This window comes from Betta splendens, chromosome 9, assembly GCF_900634795.4.
Source record: "Betta splendens chromosome 9, fBetSpl5.4, whole genome shotgun sequence".
Classification (NCBI taxonomy): Eukaryota; Metazoa; Chordata; class Actinopteri; order Anabantiformes; family Osphronemidae; genus Betta; species Betta splendens.
Genome location: NC_040889.2, coordinates 11,307,967 through 11,324,370, shown reverse-complemented (window position 1 = coordinate 11,324,370; position 16,404 = coordinate 11,307,967). Strand labels below are relative to the sequence as shown.

The 16,404-nt window shown below is 42.9% G+C and overlaps 4 protein-coding genes across 11 annotated transcripts; 1 reads left to right on the top strand and 3 right to left on the bottom strand.

The window, feature by feature from the left end:
• Positions 1–280: 280 nt before the first annotated feature.
• rhno1 (RAD9-HUS1-RAD1 interacting nuclear orphan 1) lies at positions 281–2,013 on the bottom strand. Its single transcript, XM_029164258.3, has 3 exons — positions 1,854–2,013; positions 1,511–1,698; positions 281–1,400 (listed from the first exon to the last, which is right to left on the bottom strand). The coding sequence occupies exons 2-3, from the start codon at positions 1,673–1,675 to the stop codon at positions 672–674; spliced, it is 894 nt and encodes a 297-aa protein (XP_029020091.1). The 5' UTR covers positions 1,676–1,698; positions 1,854–2,013; the 3' UTR covers positions 281–671.
• A 60-nt stretch (positions 2,014–2,073) lies between these two features.
• On the top strand, positions 2,074–7,876 carry foxm1 (forkhead box M1). 4 transcript variants are annotated; one of them, XM_029164243.3, is made up of 9 exons: positions 2,074–2,259; positions 3,220–3,683; positions 3,799–3,947; positions 4,125–4,304; positions 4,388–4,516; positions 4,745–4,804; positions 5,186–5,231; positions 5,335–5,507; positions 5,822–7,876. In XM_029164243.3, the coding sequence occupies exons 2-9, from the start codon at positions 3,257–3,259 to the stop codon at positions 6,602–6,604; spliced, it is 1,947 nt and encodes a 648-aa protein (XP_029020076.1). In that variant the 5' UTR covers positions 2,074–2,259; positions 3,220–3,256; the 3' UTR covers positions 6,605–7,876. The 4 variants fall into 4 exon arrangements, with proteins under 4 accessions (XP_029020076.1, XP_029020079.1, XP_029020077.1 ...); XM_029164244.2 differs by lacking the exon at positions 2,074–2,259 and adding an exon at positions 2,574–2,722; XM_029164245.3 differs by lacking the exon at positions 2,074–2,259 and adding an exon at positions 2,852–3,100.
• On the bottom strand, positions 7,383–11,286 carry LOC114863290 (cystine/glutamate transporter-like). 4 transcript variants are annotated; one of them, XM_029164254.3, is made up of 12 exons: positions 10,782–11,286; positions 10,305–10,431; positions 10,126–10,241; positions 9,910–10,035; positions 9,457–9,556; positions 9,275–9,319; positions 9,073–9,196; positions 8,863–8,966; positions 8,695–8,791; positions 8,453–8,602; positions 8,184–8,361; positions 7,383–8,054 (listed from the first exon to the last, which is right to left on the bottom strand). In XM_029164254.3, the coding sequence occupies exons 1-12, from the start codon at positions 10,975–10,977 to the stop codon at positions 7,990–7,992; spliced, it is 1,428 nt and encodes a 475-aa protein (XP_029020087.1). In that variant the 5' UTR covers positions 10,978–11,286; the 3' UTR covers positions 7,383–7,989. The 4 variants fall into 4 exon arrangements, with proteins under 4 accessions (XP_029020087.1, XP_029020086.1, XP_029020088.1 ...); XM_029164253.3 differs by having other exon boundaries at positions 10,126–10,431; XM_029164255.3 differs by lacking the exon at positions 8,184–8,361 and having other exon boundaries at positions 10,126–10,431.
• A 974-nt stretch (positions 11,287–12,260) lies between these two features.
• On the bottom strand, positions 12,261–15,906 carry LOC114863292 (cystine/glutamate transporter-like). Of its 2 annotated transcripts, XM_029164256.2 has the most exons (12): positions 15,684–15,906; positions 15,266–15,392; positions 15,073–15,188; positions 14,844–14,969; positions 14,669–14,768; positions 14,500–14,544; positions 14,300–14,423; positions 14,119–14,222; positions 13,929–14,025; positions 13,189–13,338; positions 12,916–13,093; positions 12,261–12,519 (listed from the first exon to the last, which is right to left on the bottom strand). In XM_029164256.2, the coding sequence occupies exons 1-12, from the start codon at positions 15,904–15,906 to the stop codon at positions 12,455–12,457; spliced, it is 1,455 nt and encodes a 484-aa protein (XP_029020089.1). In that variant the 3' UTR covers positions 12,261–12,454. The 2 variants fall into 2 exon arrangements, with proteins under 2 accessions (XP_029020089.1, XP_029020090.1); XM_029164257.3 differs by lacking the exons at positions 12,261–12,519; positions 12,916–13,093 and having other exon boundaries at positions 13,189–13,307.
• Between the last annotated feature and the right edge of the window lie 498 nt (positions 15,907–16,404).

The following is a 16,404-nucleotide window of genomic DNA, read 5'->3' as shown; positions in this document are numbered from 1 at the left end:
CGCATAAGATTTATACAAATGGTTTTGTGACCGGACCAGTAATCAACACAATTTAAGAAAATAACACGACATAAAGTCTGTATATTACAATTGTTCACCTGTTACACATTAATTCGCTTTGAAATCATCAGCTGTATGTGGTTCAGCTTTTCTTTATGTCAAATTTAGGGATTTTTCACTCATCTCTCAAAGTAGAAATCAATTCTGCATGTTACATTTTTACATGTATCTCTTACCTAATAATTACACAATATTTAATCACCAAAATCAGTAAAACTACTTGTACCTGCATTGCTTTTATTGTTTTTTACAAAAATAGCTCAAAGACAAGACATTTTGAGGACCCCACCATTTGTCAGATGTATTAACAAGTGAGTCCAAACTTCATAGTGGAGATGTGATATTATTTACAGACCACATTTTTCATATAGTTTTTGTGTAAATGCAGAAGCATCACAATTAGATTGTAAACCTGACCCCTGATTAGAACAGAATCTGTAAAAACTGCATTATATTATATAAGCTGTCCAGACAGGATGTATAATAATAATAAGTCTTAATTGGCTCATCATTATGAGGTTTATAATACTAAACTTGTTAATGGTCCGGTGAGTAATGGTCTAGTGTTTCTTTTAAAAATCATTTATTCCTGTTATGTTCAGTTGTCTACATCAGCTGTGAATTACCACATCTGAATCAGAAAGATGGCCCCTCTCCTTCAACGACAACATCAATCCTCTCCTTCTCCTCCATGTCACCTTCAACCCATAAATACTCTCTGGTGTGTCAGTAACCAAAAGGTCAGGTGGCTGATTATGTGGTGGTGTACATGGCTGAACTAGAAGTGAGTGTAGGCCTACAAACGGTAAGGAAGGAGAATTGATTCTGTCTGGTAGTGCTTCTGGGGTGTCCACATCGGGTGGAGGGTCAGCACTGCAGGTATCAATGGGAGCAGGCGTTGAAACACTTTCTGTTGAAATTCTGCATCTCTCTGCTAGTTGAATAGGTGGAGATTTAGGCTGAGGTAGACCACTGCTGGAAAACCCACCACCAGAGATCCTCTCTGCGTTCCTTTTTCTGATTGAGGCTGGCTGTCTCTTTGGCGTATCCAAGAAGTGAGCATTTGACACTGTCTTTTTGAGCTCAGACGATCCCTGTGCTTGCTCTGCTTTGTCAGACACAACAGCAGACGCTGTGGCCTTCTTTGTGCATGTACGCTTTGACTGTTGAGTCTGCTCTCTTGTCCTTCTATGAAACGATAGTGAGGGGAATTTGCACACGCTGCTTTTCCTGGACAGCTTACTGCAGTTGTCAGTGATGCTTGTCGCAGACTGGCATTTTCTCCTCCCTCGTTTCACTGGACGTGCAACTGCAAGTGAACTGTCAAACTGTGGGCTTACCTGAAAAAATAAAAGCGTAATAAACAGATTTAGTTACACGATAAAGGGGTGCAATCTGTGGACTTTCCTGCTGAATAACATCATTCACACACACTGAATAAACAACTTACCCAAGAACTCAGAGCTGATCTATTCTGTGTTTTTGCTTCTGTGATGAACTCTCTGGGATTAAGAGCTGCTCGGACTTCTGGCACATTTTGAAGTCTGGCGCCACACAGAGGCCGCTCCAGGAATTGCAGAGAAGGCTTCTCTGTCTTTGTGACTTTACGGGGCATTAAAAGAAAGCATTCCCGGGAACCTGAGATGAAGCAAACATAATTCAATCACATAAAGTGTCGCCTTCATCTACCCAAACCTTACGGTTTACAGATCCACGGTATTATTTACGGCCGCAGCTAATTGTATACTTTTAGAGGTAAAGTTCTCTAGAAGGTGGTTTGATATTATACATACCCTAATGTTTTTCCCTTGCACGATCGATTGTTGTAAATATGTTATAGTTATACATGCAGCAATGTCTCTTCCACCTAGATTTTAGTTTTCCGTCCTCCAGTTGCTTATTATTTCCCGGTTTCCGCCCTAAGCGCCTCTGATTGGCTGACTGTTTTCCTTTATGTCTGACTGCTATTGGTGTAATTTTATCCCACGTGATCAAACGAGGGGGGCAGCGCCCACAGCGCCAAAATTCAAAAACGCTCCTCAATCGAGCAGGCGGCATGTAAATAAACTAGCTTAACCGACAAGAGAATATAGAAAAGAATATTAGATGGCTTAATTCATAGTGGAATATGAATCTATTGCATTGGCTTCTAGCAGGAGTCCAGAACGGAATTGTCTGAAATCTTTCAGTAATATGAAGGTTTGTCTCTCTCCAGATTTGATATACTGACAATGGCGTTAGCTGCTGCGTGACCACTTCCACCTAGCCTTAGCTAGCTAACTTAACCCTGGCCTAGCTTCCCTTACGTTTCGCTGTTGGCTAACTGCTCGCCTGGTGAATTAACTATTTTGTTTTACTCTGTAATTATTTCCACTATTATTAAATAAAACGTATTTCAGCTATGTTTCACCACAAAATAGGTAAAAGCTGTGGCTTAGCCTCCTTGTGTCCATGTAACGTGTCATCAAAATCTAATCAGTATGAGACTTAATTGTTTTTATTCTATTCTACAGTGATTTTTAAAAAATATCAACCGTTTTATCTTGAATGTTAAACGTCTCTCAAATTCGGCATACGTTACATAGTTAATGAGGCGCGTTTCAGTATTTAGCATCTCTTGTTGTCACCGTTAGTTAAACGAGGGAAGCCGATCTGGTGTCTGGTATGTTTTCAGTTGGTTATATACTAAAACGCATAATTGTTGTAAAGTCGTAAGACAATAACAGCTTTGTATTTTGGGGAAACGGCACTAACTAGCTAAACGTTAAACAAGACAACTGCCGCAAGCTAATGACTCTTTAGGAAGGCAAAAGTGACCAACTGAAGCCCGACCTGCTCGTCGCTATCAGCTGGAGCGGAAGGGATTCTGTTATGGTTCATTTGGAGTGTGTTTAGCATCTAGTCGTGTCTGTGGTGTACATTGTGTTCGGACTGTCATTTTATTAGTATAGATCTGTTAGCAAGCAGGAACCCTTTGAAGCCGGGTTAAGAGTTTCACTAGTTGACCAGGGATTTAGCATCGACTGACTGAAATCAGCTGGTACAGTTTGTTGGTGTAACTCAATACATTCTACTAATAAGCGATGCTTAAGTGTTTAATAGTGTTTAGAACAATATGTTCGGACTTGGTCATTTCTATTTTCATGTGTTGTTTTACAGAATATCCGTAAACACAGAGGGGCTTTTCAGTGATCTGATGACCATGAGACGAAGTCCAAGGAGACCCCTGATTCTCAAAAGGAGAAAGTTGCCCTTTCAGCAAAATGAACTACCAACAGCTGGATCACAAAGCCAGTCTGAAGTCTCACTTGCTGAAGAACATTCAAGTACTCCTGCCAGTCAGTGCTTCCTGGATGGGATCCGGATTATAGATCACCATTCTATGTCCGATACTCAGGTGGTTGTCATACCTAAAACGGCAGACCTTCAAAACGTCATCGGGGCCCTAACTGTCAAAGGCAAGGAAAGTGGTCCTCAAGGACCGAACAAGTTCATCCTCCTGAGTGAGAATGGTGATAATGCAACATTTTGTCACCCTGCTGCACTACGGGATGGACAGACCATGAAAGCAGAAATAAGCCACAACTCCCTGGAAGCTAAGCCTCCTAACAGGACTAAACTATGTATGTGTTTTTTCTCCTGACATAATAGAGAAAAGAGAAAGTGTAGACTCTGACTCAAAGCTGTGGGAAATCCTTCAGTCTTCCAAAACTGACAGTTTTTGCTTTTGTTCATTAGTGAATAAGGAGCTGGAATGCGGTCCTTTGGATGACAGCCTGACTAACATCCATTGGCTTGGCAAAATGAGCACATGTACCATTGAACCAGAGCCTACAAGGGAAGAGAGCAACAAGGAGAACCCAAACACACCCTTACAGGCTTTACAGGTTAGGCACATCCTCTTGTGTAAAGTGGCTTGAGAAAAAATACTCACTACACTACTGAAATTAGATTAGTAACAATTAAAGATAAAATGAAAGAAACTCACACGCCCTGTTGTGTGTTTGACATCGGTCACACCAGTCTGAAATAATTTATCACCTTTATTTTTCCTACATGCACAGAATCCTCATATGAATGAAGAAGCAGGCCAACAGTCAGAGAGGCCACCTTACTCCTACATGGCCATGATTCAATTTGCCATCAACAGCAGAAAGGACAGGAGGATGACGCTGAAGGAGATCTATCTGTGGATCGAGGACCACTTCCCTTACTTTAGACGAGTGGCCAAACCAGGATGGAAGGTACAGAAGCATGTGTTACTGCACATAGTGAACAGAAGGTTTTTTATTTAACGGTTTTGTTTTTACTCTTTTTCTATTTGCAGAATTCCATTCGCCATAACCTCTCTTTGCACGACATGTTCATTCGTGCGACCTCACCGGATGGAAAAGTTTCCTTTTGGACCATTCGTCCAGAGGCCAATCGGTGCCTCACGCTTGATCAGGTGTATAAGGTGTGCACAAACACGGTCTTTGACTTTACTCACTTAATCTTTTTGATCTCAGGGGAACCTTTTGTTTTTCAAAGTTCTTCAAGGAGAATTCCCTGCTGTCAGTTTAAGCCCTTCACAACATTTCCAGCTCACATGTGATTTGGCTACTTATTGACATGTTTTCAAATGTACTTTCATTTGTTTTTCCAAACTTGATGGGTTTTTTTCTGATTCCATCCTGCTTTACAGCCTGGTTGTGACCCAATGACTGCTCCTGTTCCAGTGCCTATGGTTTTATTACCCCACGAAGTAAGATGAATTTACCATTCTCAGTTTTCACCTCCACAGTTGAGCAAGAGAAAGCAGGGACAGAAGGATTAGAACTTATACTTCGTTCAACTTCACTGTCTGTTTGTCTACAGAGTCTTTGGTCCAAAGAATGCAGTCTAGGTTTTCTTTTACTTGCAGGAAAAGGTGTTAGAAGCTGCAAAGTGGCTGATGTCACACTAACCAGTTTGCTATTTGACAACATTCCTTGTCCAGTAACAGTCTGACTTTAACGTTCATCTATTCTAGCTGTAATCAACATGAAGAAAACAGATCCTCCGTATCGGTGTAGTAATAGTGTGATGGTTCTAATAGTGTGTTTATAGTGTATAAAGTGGTGTATTTTTTTTTACTATCTCTTAGCAACGAAAGAAGATACCTGAAGTACGAAAGCCCTCAACCTGCTCAGGTGAGTTAACTTTGAGGACTTTGTTAGAATTAAATGAAGAGAACAAGAAAAAAGTCATTGTGCTTTAGATGTTTTGCTCTGAACCTTTTCTTTTTTTGTTTAGAGAAAAAGATGAAACCTCTTCTTCCCAGAACGGATTCCTACTTGGTTCCCATCCAGCTCCCTGTCACTTCCTCTGTCTACCTGCCGAGTTCAGCAACTTCGCTTCCCCAGCCTTGTTTGCAGCAGAAACGCAACACATCACGTGGAGCCAAGAGAGTCCGGATAGCTCCTAAGGTAGAAACTATGACATAATGTTAGATCATACAGCACATTAACTAAAGGGATTGTGACCATGTTGCTGCTGCTGCTGCTGCTGCTGCTGCTGCTGAAATGTATGTAAAATGTAAATCATACTGTCTCACCATCTCTGGTTGAAAACAATATTTTCTGTACTTTGGTGATTTGGTTAAAGCTAGTTACATTAAATTAATAAACGTTAGATGTTAAAAGACATTGCAGACAAACTGTTGGCATGGGGCAGCTTTCCAGGTAAAGCTGCTTTTGGGACAGAAGGTGGAATAGTAATTGTATGTTTTTTTATCTGCCAGGTGACACCAAATGACATTTCTTTGAAAAGCAGAGAGTTGAAGAAGGAGCCTGAGTGTGTTCTCACTAAATGCGAGACTCCTAAAGCCGCCCTGAAGAGGCCAGCCAGCAGCTCTCGGCGTAAGCAGCGTCTGATTCACTCTGTTCATGAGGAGCCAGTCCTGCTCTGCCATAATAATACTTTCTTAGACTCGGGCGTAGCCTCTGATGCCTCCACTTTCCATGACGTGCATGACACAGAGTTAGATGTACAGCAGGACAGCCCCGACAGAGAGTTCTCCTTCAAGACCCCCATAAAAAGTAGCAACCATTTAACCTCGTCCACTCCCAGCAAGGCCCCACTGAATGCTTTGCCTGAGCCCTGGAAAGTGACCCCAGTGGGCAAAGGGAGCCAAAATGTTCTGGACTTCAGCCCCATTCGCACACCAGGTGGCCCCGCGGTCACACCACGGCACGACTACACCACCTTCAGCTTCAGCAGCACACCCTTCAAAGACCTGCTTCTCTTTAGCTCCCCCAGAGAGCTTCTGGCTGCTGCTCCTTCCAAAGGGACGGGTCCCGCAGACTCTTCCATCGAGTGCCTTCGAGGCAGCTGCTCCCCGGAGCTGCTTCAGGCAGGAAGCACCACAGCAGTGAACCGCTCAATCACAGAGGGCCTGGTTCTAGATACACTGAACGACAGCCTGAGCAAGATACTGGTGGACATTAGCTTCACAGGCCTGGATGATGAGGACCTGGGCATTGCTAACATCAGCTGGTCTGAGTTCATCCCTCAGTTGAAGTAGACCGACACTGAGTTTTATTTATTTCACAAAACACTAAGCGATAAAGCCCCCATAGACAACCGCAATGCAGAGGAAAGTAACGTGTTAGTCTGAACCAATAAAACCTTGGAACTTATCATCTGGTATAAATGCAACATTGCTTTAAACTAACTGAAGGCAATTAATATGGAATATATGTTTATATATTGTTGTCTGAATGAGGATGATAGACTTTTAGTTCATGAGAAATTGAGGTAGTTGGTTTGGAGATAAATACAAATCAGATCTTTACATAGATTGAGTTGAATCTATAATGTATTTTAGCCTTAGTAAGTTGTTGTATCTGTGTGGGATGTGCCAGAGGATAAACAGTGTTTTGTATAATTATATTCCCTCTTCAGTTGATACTGTCGCCGTGTGGAACACCAGAGCTAAACAACTTAACTAAAGCAGCACTAGGCGCTGCCGGTCTTTGCTGCATCTTTTAAAATGTACGAGATGAACGCTCCAAAATGTTTAAAGGTCGTTGGTTTGCATGTTTTGCCTGTGATTGGGCACTTTATCTTTAGTGACCGGGTCAACCAAGCAAGCAGCTCCCGTCTCATGAGATGCGTTTCTCTTGACCTTTGGTTTGCTGTTTTTCATTGCTTGCATCACTCAAACTGCCTGAGTGTAACAGTTTGTTTTGTTTTTTTCTTCTGCATGTGGGAAAAGTTTCGTCTTGTCATCGTTTTGTTCACTTTCCTGTCCTGTCTTTAGCCTTGAAGGAATCGTTAGTGAAGAGAAGTCTGTGTATATGTTGATTTGCACATTTTAATATATAATTAGCTTTTACATATGTAAATTGAATGCAATATATTGCTTAATAAGCCAGTGAGATGCTTCACCCAGCCCCTAGCACTAACAGCAATAGGCTTATGTTAATTCTGGAACTGTCTTGCCCACACGACTACAAATACTCTGTGATTGTTCTTTAGAGCACTTTGTACGTGCAAGGAGGCATATTTTGCATGCTTTGACATTTGGTAACAACAAACCATTTGTACCTAGCACATTCATACAGCCATTATTTCTCATTGGGGCGCAGGTGGGAAAAAACATTTTCGTAACATCATCCAAACGCATTTTGTAGGTGCAAGGCTTAATCATTCCCACAGGTTTGTTGGCATGTATGTTTATATCTTGGAGTTTTTACACTGCAGTAAGTTGATGTGTTCACAGTGGCCATTGAGGAGCAAAGAGCCCTGTTGGTATTTCTATGACTACAATAAACCTGGTGGTGTTGGTGCCTCATATAGTGTGATGTGCTTTTATCATCTTGCTCTATTCATTCACTCCACATGATTGTGTGATTTTTAACAGGAAGCTGAAACTTGGTTGAATCAAACTGGGATGTCCTCTGATCTTCAGTAAGTCTGAATTTCCTGTTGAACCACTTCAAGGAGGATCTGCAAATGCATGCTGCAGCAGTCTGGGAATGGAAGGGGGATAAGAGAGAATTATAACCCAGGTTAATGTGTCACAGGACATTTAAACATTTAGCTTAGTTTTTAATGAATATGTCAGTGAGGACAAGATGTCAAATGTTGTTAGGATTTACCAAATATGCTTTTCAATCTTTTGGGCAGACGAAAGCTCCTGACAATCAAGTAGTAAACTGGGACTCCAGTCAGCGTGAGAGCACAGCTTTTCCCTGTGTTCCAGGGATCCGAATACATAGACAGACCCACGATGAAGAAACACACAGCTGTGAAGATGAGCGCAATGACTATGGGCACCTTTAGTTGAATAGAGCCAATGTAAAGATGTGTGTTAGTAGAGGGATAAAAACTGATCTGCAGTTGAGCAAAATAACTTTTGTTTGTTAACCTTGAAAGGCCTTGGATGTTGGGGAAAACGATACCGATGGATGAGCATCCCCAAGGTTGTCAAGGCGATGAAGAACCAGCCAGCAAAGGAGGAATAAGTGAGGAGCTGGTAGATTTCGCCATCAATTAGCATCAACACCACCACAGGGTACTGAAAACACACAACAATAAAGGCATCAGCATACGAGTCCAACTGCTGTGATACTTTAATGTTGTGGTTTGTGTGTATAGAGAGTGCTTGACCTGCAGCAGCAAAGCAGCTAAAGGTGTGTGTCTGCGGATGTGAATCATGGAAAAGATTGATGGCCAGTGTCCCTCCCTGGCTCCTACAAACAGTGTCCTGCAATTCAAAAAAAGAAACTTCAAGATAGATTCTGAACGCATAAATGTGAAGTATCACAACTCAAATACCTGGGTGATCCAAAGAAAGTCCCGTTAAGTGTTCCATAACAGGAAAGAGCCACAAGAACAGGGATAATTATGGCTAATCCTGGGAAAACACGGTTGGCAAACGTCTGCAGAAACACCAACACGGATCAAACCAACACTAACATCAGTTGGCAAATATCTTCCATTTGATCTAGATTTCCAGGTAGTAGCATAATACAGCTGTTCACTCACCATGGCCACAGCATCAGACATCAGCAGCTCAGCAGGAGTCATCACGGTGTAGTAGGCCACGTTAACGAGCAGATAAAACACCATCACTGTCACCATGGACAAGATTATTGCCAGTGGAATGTTCCTGATGAAACACACACAAAGAAGCTTAATGGGCAACTTTACTTTAATTCAACCATTTACTGGAGAGAAATTGTTACACCTGTTTGGGTTTATGATCTCTTCTCTGACAGTGTTCAGTTGAGTCCTGAAAGATAAAGAAAGGCTGAGACACACATCGTTTGTAGTAATAATAATAATATTAATTGCAAATATAGTAATATTAATTTGCATTAAAGGTTCCATATATGATGAAAGTGGTCACACAACTGCAAAGCTTCTTACCATCCTCCATAGGCAAAGAGGCCGTTATAGAAAGCCAGTGGCAACTTATCCAGAGTTACTGAGTCAAACTCAAAACCATCCAATAAAACTTGTGTCTTTCCTGAAAAAACAACAATACACACAGAGAAAGTATTTTAATATAACTAAGTAAATTTAAATTAATCTAACTAAAATATGTGAAGCCTTAGTTTAACTAAACTGCTTTCCTACGCTATCGCTGAATACGTCAGAAATCTTAGTGGCTGGGGAACCTGTCAATCATTTTATCGACCTATCGCATGGGCTCGTGTGGGACGTCTGGCTGCTGATTGGTAAAGGTGGGCTTGTAATGTTTTTTCCCGCGATCTAAGAAATTCCTCATCCAAAAGGGAAAGTAGCTAAAAACGAACAGCGAACAAATGTTTTTGTTGTTGTTAGTTACGGCCCATAGTGGGCTGTGCTCTGCTCTCCCACCTTTCACCAACATCATGACACCAGGGACGACGACGAGGACCAGGGCAAACATCTTGGTAAACGCCAACGTCACCTGGGTGCGAGACGCCAGGGTCACGCTCCAGCAGTTGACGGCCACCACGAGCGCTAAGGAGACAGGGACACGGGCCGGTGAGAGCAGCGACGGCGGCGTCGCTCCAGCACTGGGTCCGTGGGGAAGGAAAGAAAGTCACTCACTCACTGCGACGATGCTGACCAGTTTGATGAGGACGCTGGGAGCTGCGCAGGGCGTGAAAAACGGCTCCACCAGGTAGCGAGCGAAGGCCAGGGACACGTAGGAGGCAGAGGCCGGTCTGGAGACGGCACGTGTGTGAGACTGGCATTTAACGATGACTCGGGTCTCGAACGGAACCCACCTCGTGAACAGGAAGGTGACCCAGAGGCGCAGGAAGGCCGGCAGCGGCCCCAGGGTCTCGCGCAGGTAGGTGTACTGGCCCCCGGATTTAGTAAAACTGGTGCCCAGCTCAGCGAAGCACAAAGCTCCTAAATGGCACAGAAAGAGCTTTAATCAAAATTATGGCCTAGGGGATCGTGTAGTTCAACAGTCCAAATTGATTAAAATAATAATATTTAAGTCCAATTCCAGCATTTTTGATGTGAGCCGATTGTATGTGAGATGCTCCACTCTGTGCCGCCTCTCGTGAACCGAGTGATACTCGGATCCAGAACGTGCAGCTTAGTGAAATCTCATCCTGCATTTGCCTTTCAGGTGTTGCACTCTGCTTAGTCTTGGAAAAACCACTATTTATGCATATATTCTACACATCAATGCATCAGAGTACATCTCTGTTTTAATTGATAGTGTTGATAAAGGAGTGCACAAAGCCTCTTACCAAACATTGAGAGTATTCCACACAGTGCCCACACCAACAGGGACACCCCTGCGCTGCCGCTGTTCATCAGGACCCCCTTGGGCGTGATGAAGATCCCACTGCCCACCACTGTACCGATGATGAGGGACACGGCTGGCAGCAAGCTGATTTTCCTCCGGAGGTGCACCCCCTCATCTTCTCGCTTGACTTTCTTCATCTGCCTCACTTTAAGATTGTTCTTGTCAGAAATCTGAAGGCTGCAGGAACATCACAGACCTATTAAGGACATTTTACAGTTTCCAGCATTCTTTGATGTGTCTAGTTTTTGTGTTCAGCCTCCCCTGGAGAGATCTGCAGCTGCATGCTTTATTAGGCTGGGAATGTAGAAGAGGATCAGAGTTGTGTCAAGCTGAGAAGGCTTTTCATACCCTCGTCTGACCCTAGCCTTCAGCTACAGAAGCCAGAAGTGAGGCTAAAATAACAATCTATGGTTAATATGTCAGAGAATTAGTTTATTTTCTTGAATTCTAAAGAGAAGAAAAGGTTCAGAGTACGCGTTAGTAAACACAGCTGTAATTCATTGATGAGCTTTGGCATCTTATTGTAATTATTGAATAAGAAATGTATTCCTCAAAAACAAAAATGTATGGTGTTTACAATAATACAAAATGACATGTCAAAGCTTTATTCGGGAGTTAAATTACCTAAAACCTTAGCAATTGTCTTATACAACGCAGCTACCATCTTTACACTTTAGAATCAGAATCAGTTTTTGTTTGGTGCTGTGTTGTTTATTCAGACACACAAGGAATTGCATCTGGTCTAACTCTGTCTTTTCATACACACTTAAAGGCTTTCTACTGTAACTATGTTTGACTTGAAATTCAGGATTAGTCATCTGCTAGTTTGTACGTAATCTAATTTTACGTTAACCTCCAGTTAACCAGTAATCTGAGTTCATCTTTAGCTCTTTTTCCATAGTGAGAGTGATTCCTATCTATAACATGTACCTTTTAAAAAGTATAGGTTGTACCGCCTGCAGTCGTGCCCTGTCCTGTCCTGTCATCGCACAGTGACATGCTGGAGTCCTAAAGCCTTGCTCTGAACTTAACCCTAGAACCCTGGAGGAGAATGTTCATGTTTGTTTCCCTCATTGGTTCTTAACCTGACCACAGCCTGACTGGGGCAGAAGAAAGGCCTGGCACGTTCCTGCTTTTTTCCTGTTTGTCCATGTGCTCTTAATGTGTGTACAGCTGTAATGGGAAAAGGGTCAGGATGGTGTAGACTCAGCTGCAGCTTTAACAACACAAGCGCTTTCTCATCTCTTCAAGTTTAAACTCTTCAGTTTGACAGTACACCAATGCACTGTTTGAAGCTAAATTCCTTCATTTCAGTGACACTCTTAGTTACTAACATAATCTGAAACAATGAGGATTCAGCCAAAACACTTAGCAGCATAGTTTGAAAGGCAACAGAAAACAGGCCACTAATACTAAACTGTTCCCTTTTTAAGTTTGGTTTATTAAAATGATAACATTGGCACTGACTGCATATCTAATACACAAATGTTGGCTCATCTGAAACTTTTTAAAAGCCAAAAGCAGATGATTTATAGAGATTACAAACAGAACTATTACAACATGTTAGAAATGTTAGAAAACACGGGGCTTATCCAGTAGGGGTTTTAGCGGTCATCAGTATGTTTGGACTTCCTGCTGAACCACTTCCAGAAGGATCTGCAACTGCATGCTGCAGTAGTCTGAGAAGGAGGAAGACGATCAGTTATAAAAGGCGGAGGAAGTTTCCCACTGTGGCCTCATTAGGGCCTTAGTCTAAAATACTCAGCTGTGGGGTCAGAGGTCAAAATAACAACCCAGGATTAATATGTTAGAAAGAATTCCAGAGTAGGGTTTACTAAGCTGCTGGCTCTTACCTTCAGCTTTGTTTGCTGCATGCATTATCCATTTAGAGCTCACTTTATATGAGCTTTATGCTTTTCTTGTATGTTTGCATGTTTTGTCTTTAGTGTAAAATGTGCAGGGTCTTTGTCCTCTTGTACTAATTGTTATTTCCTCAGGATTATTAACAAATACCGGTACATGCTCTGCAAGGTAACTTGTCATGACATACTGTCTCCTGTCCTTATATGACTTACTAAAGATGTGTTTCAATCTGCCGGGGAGGCGAAAGCGATAAACGGTCACGTAGTAAACTGGGACTCCAGTTAGTGTGAGCAAGCAGCTTCGCCCTGTGTTCCACGGGTCTGAATACAAAGACAGGCCCACGATGAAAAAGCAAACGACTGTAAAGGTGACCGCAATCACCAAGGGCACCTGCAGGTGAACAGGACAAATTGGACAGTGTTTATTCATCTTAGACTTTTATTTCTTCTTTTGCAGTTCAACTCCGTAACTACTGGCCCACCAACCTTAAAAGGCCTCAGATGTTGGGGGAAGCGATACCGATGAACGAGCATCCCCAGGGTTGCCAAGGCGATGAAGAACCATCGGGCGAAGGAGGCAAAGTTGATGAGCTGGTATATTTCTCCTGAGATTAACATCAACAACACCAAGGGGTACTGGACACATACACACAGCAATTAAAGTGAAGCACGGTCTGTTTAACTTAGTGTCCGCCAGAAAACAATTTGTGTTTGTTTTTTGTTTTTATTATTCTATGCACTATAACACAGCATTGTGTAATACCTATGTAGTCCTTACAGAGTGTAAACCCCTGCCCCTAAGAAGCCTTCTGCATTAGAGTACAGGTGCCAGTCATATAATTAGAATATCTTCAAAAAGTTTATTTATTTCACTAATTCCATTCAAAAAGTGAAACCTGTATATTCTATCAATTCTATTATATTCATTTATTACACACAGTCTGATTCCATATGTTTATTTCCTTTAAATTGTGATGATTAACTAATGAAAACCCTAAACTCAGTATCTCAGAGAACTAGATTATTGTGAAAAGGTTTAATATTGACACCTGGTGCCACTCTCACTCAAAACTCCTGCAAAGGCCTTCAAACTTTCTATCAGTCTAGTTCTGTAGGCTACACAATCATGGAGATGACTGCTGACTGGACACCTTGCACAAGGTGGGCAACACACAAAACGTCATTGCAAAAGAGGCTAGAGAGGCTGACTGTGGAGAGTGTTTCACCTGTAACAGCACGGCAGGTAAAGGCGTGTGTCTGCGGATGTGAATCATGGAAAAGATCGGTGGCCAATGTCCCTCCCTGGCACCCACGAACAGCATTCTGCAGCACAAACCCTAAAGCTCTCAAGCCTTGGTAGAATTGAGGAATGGCTATAAAATACATGCACGATCCTTTTGCAGCCGGGATACGTACCTGGGTGATCCAAAGCAGCCGCCATTCAGCGCCCCAAGGCAGGAGAGGGCCACAAGGATGGGAATGACAGAAGCCAGTCCCTGGAGAGCACGGTTAGCGAAGGTCTGCGGCAGAACGGACACAGTGGTAAGTAAAAAGGCATCCATTCTGGTTTCAGAATCCTGCCCAACGCAGCACTTACTACAGCCACAGCATCGGACAAAAGCAGCTCCGCAGGCGTCATCATGGTGTAGTAGGCCACATTAACAAGCACATAGAACACGGTCACTGTCACCATGGACATGATTATAGCCAGAGGGATGTTTCTGATGAGTCAAGTAATGCAGAGAGTTTAACATTTAGCTTTACGATAGAACCTGACAAATGTCACTACTTAAATACCTGTTTGGGTTTATGATCTCCTCTGTAACATAGTTCAAATAAAACCTGAAGGGACAAGGAAGAGTTCAAACAGGCACGAAGCTTTTGTGTGTTGTATCCAGCTGCTTTGGATGACCTGATAAGTCTCATAGATGTCAAACTATAAAATGCTTAGACTACACATGTTTACCAGCCACCGTAGGCATATAAGCCATTGTAGAAGGCCAGTGGCAGTCGGTCCAGTGTCAGCGAGTCAACTTCAAAACCATTTTCAAAATTTGTGGTCTGTCCTGGATGAGAGGAGAAGAGAGAAGCCTAATCAGTACTTGAAGCAACACATCTCCTCCAAATGTGGGTCCTTTTACCTTTGGCCAGTGCGATCACACCAGGGATGATTATGAGGACCAGGGCAAACATCTTAATAAAGGTCAACGTGACCTGAGTGCGAGAGGCCAGGGTCACACTCCAGCAGTTCACGGCCACCACAAATGCTACAGAGACACAAGACAAACTAGTCAATGAGAAATGAAAGGACCGTTGGCACAGTATTATTATATCAGTGGGATTAGATGACGGCTGTATAAAATCACTCACTCACTCCGAGGATGCTGACGAGTTTGATGAGCACGGTGGGCGCAACGCAGGGGGCAAAAAATGGCTCCACTACATAGCGGCCGAACGCGAGGGCCACGTAGGAAGTGACCGCTGGTCTGCAGGAGATGCATGACAGGTTTATGTTTAATGAACTTGACTTGGTTGTCTCCTGATTTGCCAAATTCAAATTAACCTGATGAAGAAGAACTCCGCCCACAGCCGTAAGAAGGCCGGCAGGGGCCCCAGTGTCTCCAGCAGATAGAGGTAGTGGCCCCCTGATTTGGTAAAACTGGTTCCCAGTTCAGCGTAGCACAGAGCTCCTGGTGGAAAAGCAGAGGTAACGTAGTATGAGTTGTGTAAATTATCCTGTATTTGTTTTCGCACATGTATATTTGCACGGTTTCATACACAGTTTGTTTTTTGTATTTTGCACATGCAACGAAGATGAGCTCATGATATTTTTGTCGTCAAAGGTCACTCTAACCTAATGCATATCCTATTCTTTCAGATTATTAATTTTATGTCGACTACAGTTTCACGTTTTCATAAACATTCACTCCAGCAATTTTTCATTTCAGACCATAGAGAAATGGGATCGTGTGGGCTCTTACCAAACAATGAGAGGACTCCACACAGTGCCCACACCATAAGAGACAGCCCCACGCTGCCGCTGTTCATCAGGACCCCCTTGGGCGCGATGAAGATCCCACTGCCCACCACTGTACCAATGATGAAGGACACAGCGGGGAGCAGGCTGATCTGTCTGCGGAGGCGCACCACCTCATCCTCTACCTTTTTGCCGTCCTCATTCTTCTTGACCTGCGTCTCCTCCATTTGCTTGTGATTTCGCTCCGATCCTTTGGACTGACTGAGCTTCAAATTGAATCTCCTGTGTTGTTCTGCTTGTCCAAAGTTTGCATCCGCCTTGAATGTTTAGTTCTGCAGAAGTTGTTGAACAGCAGCGGCAGAGTCCTTTTCACGTTTTCCTCGAGAACAACAAACTGCTGTTGTCTTCTAGACGTTGCTTCAGCAGTGTAGTGACAGAAGATCTGGGGCAGGAGGAGGCCAAACACGGCCCCTTTCCGCCCCCAACTTATGCATGTTTCTCGACCCCTCTCATTGGTTATTATTCTGCCCGCCCTGCCTGCCTGAAAATGGAACAAAGCCAGCTCTGTGTCAAGCTGTAGCAAATAATCATGGTGGTTTAATGGTTCAGTGCATTTCTTCAATGTACTGCACTCTTTTTCCTTTTCTTTTTGTTTTTTTTACTAACTTTGTTTTTGGAGTAAGTTTGTACTACACACATCTCTGACTTAGACAAGTTGATGATAG